Source organism: Garra rufa, chromosome 21, assembly GCF_049309525.1.
Source record: "Garra rufa chromosome 21, GarRuf1.0, whole genome shotgun sequence".
In the NCBI taxonomy this organism is placed as follows: domain Eukaryota; kingdom Metazoa; phylum Chordata; class Actinopteri; order Cypriniformes; family Cyprinidae; genus Garra; species Garra rufa.
The window spans coordinates 21,559,574-21,572,945 of NC_133381.1; the positions used below are offsets into that span (position 1 = coordinate 21,559,574).

The following is a 13,372-nucleotide window of genomic DNA, read 5'->3' on the forward strand; positions in this document are numbered from 1 at the left end:
AAAAAAAAAAATACAGAATTAATGTGCATGAATGAATTAACTAAATTAATTACAAAATCTGAAAAGTATTAATGAAATCTCAGTTTTGCATTGATTATATGTAAAAAAAAAAAATAAAATACATAGGCTAGCGTTTTTATTTATTGTATTTTCTGTCTTAAGACCTACTCATTGTATTATTATAGAACTGTTACGAATCAAATTTTGATTCAGTGTATTTGTTCATATTATTTCACTGTGCCTTTGGCCAGGCTGAGTTGTCAATCTGTAGTTTATTTATTTATTTATTTATTTTAATTTATTATTATTTTATTATTTATTTATTATTATGTTATTTTATAATTATTTTTTATTTAAATGTTCATAATTCATATGGTTTTACATTGTATATTTTGAGAAATGCTCAAATTTTTCCACAATTTACAAAAAAGAAAGAATTCATTTAAAAAAAAATTTAAATCTGGTCTAAATATAAAATGCTAAAATGTTAAAATAAACATTTTAATGACATCTTATTTTAAAAAACACTGAATTAATGTGCATGAAGGAATTAACTAAATTAATTACATAATCTGAATTACTGATGAAATTTCCATTTTGCAATGATTATAGAAAATACATAGCTTTTATTATTTAATGTGTATTCCATTTTAAGACCTACTCAGTGTATTATTATAGAACTGTTACAAAATCTTAATCTTAAATCTTAAATAAATGCACAATAAAAATGCACAAATATTAAGTATTAATTTCTTTTTTAAGGGTTATTTAGTTAAAACTCATTGTAATTGTTCATATTATTTGGCTGTGCATTGTGCCGGGCTGAATTGTCAATCTAGTGTTATTTATTTTAATGTATTATTGTTTTATTATTAATTAATTTTAGTATTATATTATCTTATTATTTATTTATTTATTTAAATGCATATTTTTTTTACACTGTATATTTTGAGAAATGCTCAAAGTTTTCCACATTTTCAAAAAAAGAGAATTCGTTAAAATAAAAACTTGAATCTGGTCTAAATGCAAAATGCTAAAATGTTAAAATAAACATTTTAATGACATATTACTAAAAAAAACCCCGCTAAATTAATGTGCATGATTGAATTAACTAAATTAATTACATAATCTGAATTATTGATAATCTCCTTTCTGCAATGATTATAGAAAATACATAGCTTTTATTATTTAATGTGTTTTCCATCTCAAGACCTACTTACAAATTACACAATGCACAAGTTAATGCACAATAAAAATGCACAAATATTAAGTATTTATTTCTTATACTTAATTTGTGCACTTTTAGGGTTATTTAGTTAAAACTCGGTTTAATTGTTCATATTATTTCACTGTGCACTGGGCCAGGCTGAGTTGTCCTTCTTGAACCTTTTAACTGACCGGTCCATCTTGAGGGGTGTGTCCCGTGAGCAGCTATAAAAAGAGCAGGAGCAGTATACGGCTGTGTTTACATGTTTTACAGCACTCTTTCCCTAATGGTCGGCTTTAACAGAGGGCTTTAAACAAAATGGCCAGTTTACATCAGGGCATGTGAGGAAATCAGTGGAGCAAACAGTGTTTGGGTATAAAAACGTGCCTTGGATTAAGGGTTTGTGATGGAGGGGCAATTTCTAGCCTTCATAGCATAATCACAGTGTATTTTGCATGTTCTTCTGATTTTCAGTATTCTTTTTTTTCTTTTGGTTGATGTTTAAAAATGTTTGAAATATTGTCTGTAGTCAACAATTATTTTGTAGGGACAAACGACGCATTCTTGTTTGTACGAGAGGTTTACATGTCAGGCTCAACCTGTATTCCCATGTACGCGATCACACAGCTATCGCCCATATGCTAAACGTGTATTAATTTTCCTCCACACAGGTGTGATTAGCAGCTATGGTCTTTGGATGGATGGCACGCTGGTGCAGAATTCGTCCCTTATGGGCTTTGAGGTCGGTGATCTGTCCCCATGGAGTCTCCACAGCTTCCGCGTGCAGGCCTGCACGGCTCAGGGCTGCGCTCTGGGGCCCCTGGTGAGAGTCCACCACATTTACATTATGTTAATGCCTCCTCTGCGTGTCAGATGGCAGCTCAACATCATAAAGGTGATCGATTCACTCTGTTCAATAAAGCACCTTCTGCTCACGCTTGACATTTGGTATAAATGCCACTCTGGGCTGGTTACTGCTTTGATGGGCCATATTTGGGCATTTTTCCAATATGTGTGCAATATTTAGTCAAATGGCCAGTTCTGCAGACACAGCAAAAGTTGGAGCAAGCGGCGAGAGGTTGAGCGGCTGTGGTGTCCGGGCTACGAAGTATCCGATCATTTAGTGGACAGATGGCGGGGAAAAAAAGTGCAGGCTGTTAATTTTTATTTATTTATTTTTAATTCCTGTTGTTGTTTTGCTTTTAATTAAATAATGCCTCTTCACACTGTCTCAAAGTATGGATTGTAAGTGCGTTTAACATAATATTTCTATTTAGACTGTGTGAATTGCGGCTTCAAGCTACACTACTATTTAAAGATTATGGGTCAAGACTTATTTTCTTGTTTTTGAAATGTCTCTTTTTTTCATTAAGGTTGCATATGGTTGATCAAATGTACAGTAAAACTGTATTATATGATGACAACAGTAAAATAATTAAATTTAAAATAACCCTCTATTTTTTTTCAGGATTTTTTGATAAATTAAAATGTAAATAGAAAAGAATTTAAGATTTTTGTAACAATGTCAAAGTCTTTTGATCAATTGAATGTATCTTTGTTGAATAAAATTATTAATTCCAATTAAAACAACAGCAACAAAAAATGTTACTGATCCCAAACAGTTTATTTTACTACAGTAATGTGTTTTTTTAAGTAAATTGCAATATGTTTGTTTAGTTTTTTTGTTTTTGTTTTTTGCTCTGTTTTGTCCTGTTTTTGTTTTGTTTTGTTCTGATTTGTTTGTTCTGTTTTTTGTGTGTTTTGTTTTGATCTGTTCTGTTTTTATTTAATATTGTTATGTTCTGTTCTGTTTTTTTGTTGTTGTTCTGTTTTGTATTTTGTGTTGTGTTTTGTTTTGATCTGTTTTATTTAGTATTGTTTAGTTCTGTTGTTTTTTTTCTGTTCTGTTCTGTTTTGTTCTGTTCTATTTTTTGTTTGTTTTGTTTAGTTCTGTTTTTGTTTTTTTCTGTTCTGTTTTGTTTTTTGTTCTGTTCTGTTCTGTCCTGCTTTTTTTTGTTCTGTTCTGTCCTGCTTTTTTTTTGTTCTGTTCTGTTGTTTTTCTGTTCTGTTGTTTTTTTTTTTTTTTTTTTTTTTTTTGTGTGTGTTTTGTTCTGATCTGTTTTTTGTTTTGTATATTTTGTTCTGTTTTGTTTCTCTCTTTTCTGTTTTATTTTTTGTGTTCTGTTCTGTTTTGTTCAGAGGGGTGTTCCATAAAACAAATTTACCAAATAAACCAGGATTTTAGTTAGTCTGACTTATTGTCACTTGATTTGGTTCAAAATAAGTCAGACTAACTAAAATAAGCCTGACTTATTTGGTAAACTTGTTTTATGGAACACCCCCCTGTTCTGTTCTGTTTTTTTTTTTTTTTCAGTTCTATTTTTTTATTGCTTTTTGTTTTTAGTTTTTTCTGTTCTGTTATTTTTTAGTTTTGTGTGCTTTTTTGTTTTTGCTCTGTTCTGTTCCTTTCCTTGTTTTGTTTAGTTTAGTTTTTTCTGTTGTGATCAGGTTTGTGTGTGTGTGTGTGTGTGTGTGTGTGTGTGTTTGTTTGTTTGTTTGTTTGTTTGTTTGTTTTTTTTGTCTGTTTTGTTTGCATGGCCTATTGTAATGTCAGTAGAAAAGCCCAATTATTTCATAGATAAAATTATTTTTATACATTTTTAAACATTTTGATTGAACAAAGACAAACAATTTTTTGACTAAAATGCACTGATGAGTAAAAAAAAGTAAATAGGGTCACTTTATAATAATACATTTCATAGATCAGGGCTATTCAATTAGATCCATTTGAGGGCCGGATTATCGAACTGGAAATTTGAAGCGGGCCAAGGGGATGGGGGCCGTCCCGATCTTTTTCTAGGGGGCCTATACAATTACACTGAAATGCATTTTCACTAAAATGAACTAATATTACCAACACCAACATCTATAAAAGGTTAAGGTGCTGTCTGTCAATCAATTAAAAAAAAAAATCACACATTTTTTTGTAATTAATCATGAATAATCGCATATTTATACTGTCATAATTTCACAATGAACCTTCAAATTAAGGTAGAAACAACAAAGTATTTTTAAATATGTGTTTAATAGCATCTTTTTACCAAGTAGCCTATTATTAATGAAGTATTGATTTCAATATTGCTACTGGTGACTCTATTAAATGAATTTTCTCTCAGTTTTACATATTAATTATGTCCATTCAACATTACAGTAGAATTGAAAGCCCAACATTTAATAGGCTCTGAAATATATAACAGCTTTTAATTTAGGTGATTTTAAAACAATCTTCACATAAACTATAAATTGTATATGCATAAAATAGACAGATTATTATTGCCATATACTGGTTATAATCGATATTTTATGTTTTTAATTTTACATAAGTGTTTGTTTACCACAAAGTATATTTTGGCCATCAAGATAACATTCAAATTGGATCATAAGAGCTTTAAAGTGCTTAAAATGGTTGTGCAAAATGCTTGAAAGTCATTGAAAAGTGCTTGAATTTCTCTCTCAAAAGGTTGTACAAACCCTGAAATGAATAATGTAATAACATTCGACTTTGCTTAAGTTGGTGTGACTTCTGGTTGTCTGACATAGCGTACATCAGCGCTGTTAAAAACAGAATTCTGAGCAGAATTTGAATGATTCTCACTGATCTTTCAGCAACCTTAATTCATTCTGGGCGAATTCAAACACTTTTCACTGGATCTCGCAGCACTGTGCAGTAACAGTGTCGCGAAATCAACTTTGGTTCCCGATGCTGTCCTGAGCTCGGACAAGTGTGTTTGCGTTGCGGTCCGAGCTGATAAACGGTCCGCGCTGCGCAGATCAAATGTGGCGCGCTTTGGTTTCTCTTTCGCTTCGTTTGCCGTTTAATGTTTCTCATATGAAACAGAAATAGCAGCGCTTATGAGTTGAATAACGCGGTGGTCGCGCCATTGCGACCGCTCACAAAATTTAGTCACACCGGCAGAAAAAATGCGACCATTTGGTCGCAGTCTGGAGCCCTACAAGCGCTTGTCAAATCTGCCGTCGATAGACCTTTCTCACAACTTCCGTATTTTGCGCCGGAAATACGTAATTGCTGTGTAAACCCATTTCCGCCCCGGTATGCCGGTAACCAGTTAAACAACGTGAAAAACGCTTAACGTGGCTTAATGTATGTAAAAAACGACCAGGAAACCGCAAGTTTCTGTCAGACCTTACGTGGAACAAACATTAACTACTATCAAAAGAACGAGCCCTTATTCCACATATAAAGTGAATAATATCACGTTAAGTGTTTTCTCCCCCATAGAAGCCCATTATAAGGAAACAGCTTAACGTGGTTTACGTACCTCAACAGCGACCAGGGAAAACCAAACGTATGTTAAATTTGACTTATAATAAATACTTGCTGCTGTCAAAAGAACGAGCTCTTATTCAGCATATAAAGTGCGCGCCCCATAGAAGTCCATTATAACAAACAATGTTAAGCTTTTTCCTTAATGGAGTTCTATAGGGAGAAAAGCGTGATATTCAACTTTATATTATTCACTTTATATGCTCAATAAGAGCTAATTATTTTGACAGCAGAAAGTGTTTATTATAAGTAAAATTTTAAGCCACGTTAAGCTTTTTTTTTTTTTTTTTTCGTATAATAGACTTCTATGGGGCGCGATCACTTTATATGCTGAATGAGAGCTCGTTCTTTTGAGAGCAGCAAGTGTTTATTTTAAGTGAAATTTAACAGAAGTTTGGTCTTCCCTGGTCGCTGTTAAGGTAAGTTAATAAACCAAGCTGTTTCCTTATAATGGGCTTCTATGGGGAGAAAACGCTTAACGTGATATTATGCACTTTATCTGTGGAATAAGGGCTCGTTCTTTTGATAGTAGTTAGTGTTTGTTCCAAGTAAGGTATGACAGAAATTTGGGGTTTTCTGGTCATTTTTTACGTACGTTAAGCGTGTATAAACGCGGATAAACTCTTAGTGGAAAAACGTATATCCTTTATCCAATTTGTTCCTCTTTGTGACGGAGTTTTCCTACACGACTCTTATGGGGTCTGCAAAAGTTATCTTTGACAAACCAGCGAGGGAAGTTGTGTAGACTCTCTCCATTTTAATTTTAAATTACCCGGCTTTCTGCTGTGTTGACATTACACAGGAAGTCTGCATACCCTGCGATTGCGTATTTCCGGTTTCTGTGAAAAAGGTCTATTGATGATGTTGCGATCTCCGGTAGATTGTTGTTGTTCTTGGCTCTCTTTTGCTTTTCTTTTTTGGCTGGCCCGCCGCCTAGTGGACAAACTAGTGCAAAAACCATTCAAGCCACCTGCTGCTTCCTCGGGCCGGACGAAGATGATTGGCGGGCCGCATTGGGCCCGCGGGCCGCCAATTGAATAGCCCTGTCATAGATATTTCATAGACAACACTTGTACTACATTTGCCTAACATGTTCCTAAGCTATGTTGCTTTATATTGCTATACTGCAAATTTTCTGGTTCTAGTGTTTATACGTGTGTGTGTGTGTGTGTGTGTGTGTGTGTGTGTGTGTGTGTGTGTGTGTGTGTGTGTGTGTGTGTGTGTGTGTGTGTGTGTGTGTGTGTGCGTGTGTGTGTGTATGACTCTATATCACTATCATTTTTTCCTTTAGATTTAATTTCGACTTTAAATAAAACTAAATGCTTAGTCCTAGTTTTTTATCTTTTTTTCTGTTGCCAGGTGGAAGGCAGGACTTTAGAGATGCCTCCCATTGGTCACGTGACCCTGTATGTCCTCAGCGAGACTCCACATTCAGTGCGAGCCAAGTGGGAGGCCCCAGCTAAACCCAACGGCAATCTGACCTACACAGTCCTCTTCACTGGGCCAGGTAAATCAAACTTAACTGCTCCGCCTCACACCTCCACATCCCCCACTCAGTTCCTCCGAGTAAACGCAACACTGCCTCCCTGCATGCTGCCTCTGCTCCTTGTATTGACTTCTACTGTTTTCCCTTTGTTTGTTTACAAACAAAAATGCTGAAAGGTCAGCGAACCTTAGCACGCCCTGCCTGCGCGGTAATGGGCTTAAATGAATTGTTGTCGGCCTCCATTTTGCTCAGACCGGCTGCCGGGTGCTATCGTGGACCGTAAGGGCTGTGGGAGGACACCAGCGCTCATCGCGCGCTCTTCTTCTCTCGTTCTTCATGGGATGAGAGCGGACAGGTTTGTTAAAAAGCGTAATGGCACGCTCAAAAGGAATCTCCCACTGCTTGCCGCCCTGATCTCTGCTGGAGCTTCCCTTATGCTGGTTAGAGGATAAACGTTTTGCGTAATGAGAGGGTGAAGGGTGTAAACACACGTTCTCTATGTGTATCTGTCAAGCTCATGATTCGATGCAGTCACATTGTACAGTACATACTGAATGTATATAACTCAACCTTTTTCCTTTGTTGCTCCATAGGGCTGATTTGATCTATTTTTAAGATTCATTTTGCATTCATATACTGTCAGTATGTGAATGAACTGAGTGTAATTCTGAACCCTGTGTCCCCCATTCTTTCTTTCACATATCCTGCTGGTAGGCATCCAAAACTGTGTGTATTCCTGGTCAAAGTCCAGCCAGTCTCAGATGAAAAGACTGACCTGCACCTCTATGTGTCAGCACTTCTTTTTGTCTGCCAGGCCAATAGAATAGATTGTCTCTCTCCATTAATCAAGAGTTCATCTGTACAGCTTACAGATTCTACACATTTAATCCTGCCAACAGACCTGTGTGTGTGTGTGTGTGTGTGTGTGTGTGTGTGTGTGTGTGTGTTACAGTATGTGTGCCTACCTAAATGAATACATTGACATTTTTATACCGCATAATCGTCCACGATCAGCAAATTATAACCCATAATGTGCTTGTTTGTGGAAAAAAAATAGGTTGATTCACAGACCACCATATTACTCCGTCAGCGTCTAATTAAGCTGAGCTCACCTGATCGTTAATATTTGTGGGAGATCGCTTACAAAGCAATCACCCGGCCGCTTTGATGGACGCAGGCCTTACTGTGTATACACTTCTGCTGTTAGTATGGATAAATAAGAATCAAATTTGTCAGAGATTTGCCATTCAGCTGTCGTTGACTTATATACTGCTGAATATGTAACTTTTAAAGGGATAGTTCACCCAAAATGAAAATTCTGTCATTAATTACTTACCCTCATGTTGTTCCAAACCTGTAAGTCCTTCGTTCATCTTCAGAACACAAATTAAGATATTTTTGATGAAATCAGAGAGCTTGCTGACCCTGTATAGACAGCAACACAACTGACACGTTCAAGGCCCAGAAAGGTAGTAAGGACATTGTTAAAATAGTCCATGTGACATTTTACAAATGTGACAAATTAATGATTCAACCTTAATTTTATAAAGCTATGAGAATACTTTTGTGGCAAAGAAAGCAAAAAAATTACTTTATTCAACAGTTCATTCATGAGAGTACCACAAGGCATTTTTACAATAGTCTCAGATGTCCCCAGAATGTGTCTGTGACGTTTCAGCTCAAAATACCCCACAGATAATTTCTTATATCATTTTGAAAATGCCCATTTTGAATGGAAGCCGAAATGCTCTGTTTTCGTGCATATTTCTTTACAAATGAGCTGCTGCTCCCCGCCCCCTTTTCCAAAATAGAGCTGTGCCTTTACAGCTCGTAACTCAGATACTCTTCTAAAAAACAAACATCTCTTTAGCCCTCTTCGCACAAGATTAGTATTACCTGGTGATCTCTAGTCATTTGTAATAATTTCAGAGGTTGTCTGTGATCTTAATCCCATGCGAATCAGCCATGTCTGTAAGTAAAAATTCCCCTGCAAATGACCTACCATATTTCGCGAACACACAGGTCCTGTGATAATATTAGTCCTGTGCAAATCAGCTTTTTATCCATCTTTTGTCAAGAATGGAGGCTGCAAAGTGTTTTGAAAATATTTTGGGTGCTGGGTTATATCGCTATACACCATACTATTATACAATTTGCACTTTTGCATAAAGAGAAAACTAAGAGTGATTAGAATGGAGATGGATGACATGTGTAGCAGCATGCGGTAAGGAACATTCTTCGGTTTATGATATATAATGTACGCAAAGCATTGACATCATATCCAGAAGATAAATCTGAAAATTCGAGTAAAATCACAGGCTTTGTTTATCCCGTACGAATGCGCCACGTGAAATTTAGATGTGTGGGGGTAATTTCTAAATCACATGAGGTCCCCAGATATAATACAGCTTTTGGTTTTAATTATCATGTCTGTCATGACTACTAAAGTTCTCTTTTATGTCTTATTGCACTTAAACTGTCAAATACACACAAGTTAATGTGAAAAACACACAGGAGTTACAAAAACAGTGTGAAGGTAAACAGCTGGGAAAGAAATCGCATGTTTATATTATATCATACAGTATAATACAGTAACAAAATCAATAAATTTCCATGCTCTTTTGTCTTTTCTGAGGCTGGGACTCTAAATAGTGTTCTGTGCTCGTCTGTGCAGCCAGCGACAAAACAGATAGCATGCTTTGCTCAAACTTTAGCCATGGCGTTACAATTGGTACACTGTTGTCGCTTACAAAAACAAAATGACCGCGCTGTGGGTGGAAATGTGCTGATTAAGAGGCGATAATATTATAATAAGATCCCCTTCCTATGTCACGGGGGGAGCGAAATCTAATGCGTTCGTTTTCTCACATGCTTGCAGAAAAAGGCTTACCAAAACAAAGTTACTGGATTGTCCTTTTTCACATTTTCAGGGTTGGTAGATGCACTGTGATTATAGCAGTTAAACATGGAAAAAGTCAAATTTTCATGATATGTCACCTTAAATCAAACTCTGAGAACAAAATATTGTAATGTAAAGTATGAAGACATTTTCAAACATGCTACTTTTTGAGAAAACTATTATTACAGGTCTTACTTTGTCTGCTTCTGCTGCTCATATGAATAAGTAACTGTTGCCATTCACGCGCTGTTTTCTTTCATTGTATCACTGAGTTGTATACTGCTGAATCTGTAACTTAATATACCAGCAGTTTGCTATGGATCCTCTCAGCTTGCAGGCCAATCTGAGGTAGTGTGCAGCCCAGCCAGACTTAAAAGTAGCTATCTGACAAGCAGGACGGGCAGCTTACAGACTCAAGATTGTAATCTCCTAGTACAAGCAGATGGAAGTGACCTCTCACAAAGGCAGCCACGTCCCCCCTCTCATAGAGCAAGAGCTTTGAAGTATTCTTCTGAGCAGAGAGAGCAAGATTATGATGTGCAGGGGGATTGATTTGAGAGAGCGAGATCACCACCAGTGGACTCTTCCAACCAAACTCCTGTTTTCCCTTTGCCGTGCCACGCGTGATTCGTCGTATTTGTTGTTTCTGTTTTCACAACGCTACCTCTGATGGAGATGATAGCTTACGTTGAGTGTGAAGTAGTGTTTTTATGCTTTTTCTTGGCTTCTTTGATTAAATCATTGGCTCCAGAGGGTTCAGCACTGTTTATTTTTGTATTATTGTGGAGTGTGTTGTTTCGAGAGGGAGGGTTTATTCGTACCAGGCTAGTGAGATCCACAGGCGTCTCACTCTCACTTGCTTTCTGTCTTTTGTGCCAGGAGAGAAGAAGTTTAAGCGATTTCTCCCAGTGGATTGCTGGAGAATTTATCGGTGGGTGGCTGGCTATCACAGATTAAGGGAAATGTCGATCAGTAATGACCCCTCTACATGTTAGTATTGCAGTAAAGCCAAGCTTTTATGTCAAAAAAATCGGAGCGGGGGCTATTACACATGACAGGGGTGATCAAGGGACTGTGGACCGAGGCTAGCATTATTAAATATTGACTACTCCTGTGATTTATGTAGAGCTTCAGGGAAAAAGTGACTTTTTAACCGTTATATATTCTTTAGTCTCCGAACCCTTCCATTTATCTCTTCGTGGAAATAAAGTGTGTGTTAACTGCATATTTCTTATTCCCAGCTGAAAAAAGGGGAAAAACTCTTGCCCTTAAAAAATGAGGCGGTTGCTGTTGCGGCAGTTCATTTTATAAACCGCCAAAAGCGAAATAGGTAAATTGGAAGCAATTATGAGATTTGACTAAAAAAAAGGCTGAGCTAGTCGTAGATGACAGAGAATGATTATTTGAGGGCATGGAGCTCAGATAAATTCATTAAGCATGTTTATTTTTGCTTAAAATGTTTTTCTTATTCCACTTGCACTGTAATGTAAAACGTCAGCTAAAGACTTGGAGGAGAGATACATTTGTAGGCTTCCAGTCATTGGGGCACTTCATGCCTATTGATTTCTTTATGATGCTGCATTTCAAGCCCTTTAGATGGGGAAAGGGTGGAGGTTATGGACTCAGACTGCACACATGTCTCTCTTCTTCCTCTTCCCGTGAAGGTAGAAGTCTATCTGGTCCAGAGGAGAGGTGAGAACTTGGGGGAATTAATTCCCTTTTAATTTGCAAGCATGGCCGTATATCCTGCGGTCGATTGCATTACAGTAAGTGGTGGTGGCTGGGGACTTGGAGGCTTGGCTCTTGACCTCTTGGTTAATGTGCACACATGCATAGGTCTGACTGAAAGCATTACAGCCAATGAGTGGGAGTGTTGAGAGATGTGTTTGAATTTCTGTAATGGTATGTAATGGATTCTCAAAACTAAAGTTTTAAACGGATTCTCAAAAAGAAAGTTTCATAACATACATTTAGAAAAAAAGATTTTATAAGAAAACAGACTTAAATGTGAAGTGTGTAATTCCAATGCTACTGGTGTTACTCAAAGGAAAAAACCCATGTGCCATTGGCCAAACAAGTAGATAGCCCCACCCCCAAGATTATGCCATTGGTTAACCCAGTGTTGCTGTAGTTAGGCTGACTGAAGAATGTTTTTGTGTGAAAAAAACAATATTTGACTTGCTTATAGATTTGTCTGCATTTTAAAGGGGTAGTTCACCTATAAATGAAAATTGGAAATTACTCACCATCATGTCGTTCCAAACCCGTATGACCTTTGTTCATCTTCGGAACACAAATTAAAATATTTTTGATGAAATCCGAGAGCTTTCTGACCCTGCATAGACAGCAACGCAACCACGTTCAAGGTACAGAAAGGTAGTAAGGACATTGTTAAAATTATCCATGTGACATCAGTGGTTCAACTGTAACTGTATGAAGCTATGAGAATACTTTTTGTGTGCAAAGAAAACAAGAATAACAACTTATTCAATAATTGAATCTCTTTCGTGTTGGTCTTCAATGCATGTTCACTAGAATACCACAACGTATGCATGTGGTGCAGCTGACGTTCATCATCTTTAAATTCTGGTTCAAATAAGTAAGTCAGGGCAAAAAATTGCAAGTCATCCTATCTGCAAAGTACTGGAAGTAGTAGCACATAATTTCTTCTGTATTGTGTTGTGAAACAGATTATCGAAAAAAAAATGTAGGGCAGGGAACATACTTTTAAAAAACTGATTTTAAGAGAAAACAGACTTTAAAGGTGAAGTGTGTAATTCCAATGCTGTTTGTGTTCCAAAACAGAAAAAATAATAATAATAATTAAATGACTGTTTTCAAACAGTTTTCCCAAACACCCACCTGCCATTGGCCAAACAAGCAGATAGCCCAACCCTCATGCTCACACCATTGGTTGAGCCAGTGTTGCTGTTGTTTGGCTGACTGAAGTGCACAGAATAGAGCAATGGTTTTGGGCGAATTAACAAATATTTGACCTGCTTAAAAATTTGTCTGCATTTTAAAGGGATAGTTCACTCAAAGATGAAAGTTGAGTCATTATTACTCACCATCATGTTGTTCCAAACCTGTAAGACCTTTGTTCATCTTCGGAACACAAATTAAGCTATTTTTAATGAAAAATTATGGTTTTTTTGATGATAAGGATATTTTTAAATGATGGTTGAACCACTGTTGTCACATGGACTGTTTTAATGATGCCCTTACTACATTTCTGGACCTTGAACGTGTAAGTGGCATTGCTGTCTTTGCAGGGTCAGAAAGCTCTCGGATTTCATGAGAAATACCTTAATTTGTGTTCCAAAGATGAACAAAGGTCTTAGGGGTTTGAAACAACATGAGAGTGAGTAATTAATGACAGAATTTTTATTTTTGGGTGAACTATCCCTTTGTGTATGTGTGTGTCTGTAAGTCTTT

At 36.5% G+C, this 13,372-nt stretch overlaps 1 protein-coding gene across 1 annotated transcript in view; it reads left to right on the forward strand.

Moving 5' to 3' along the window:
* ush2a (Usher syndrome 2A (autosomal recessive, mild)) overlaps window positions 1–13,372 on the forward strand; it is a 356,033-nt gene that overhangs the window by 159,089 nt on the left and 183,572 nt on the right. Inside the window, exons 35-36 of the mRNA XM_073826569.1 lie at window positions 1,879–2,030; window positions 6,912–7,059. Of these exons, the coding sequence (XP_073682670.1) occupies window positions 1,879–2,030; window positions 6,912–7,059 (300 nt within the window). The remainder of the gene's footprint in view (window positions 1–1,878; window positions 2,031–6,911; window positions 7,060–13,372) is intronic.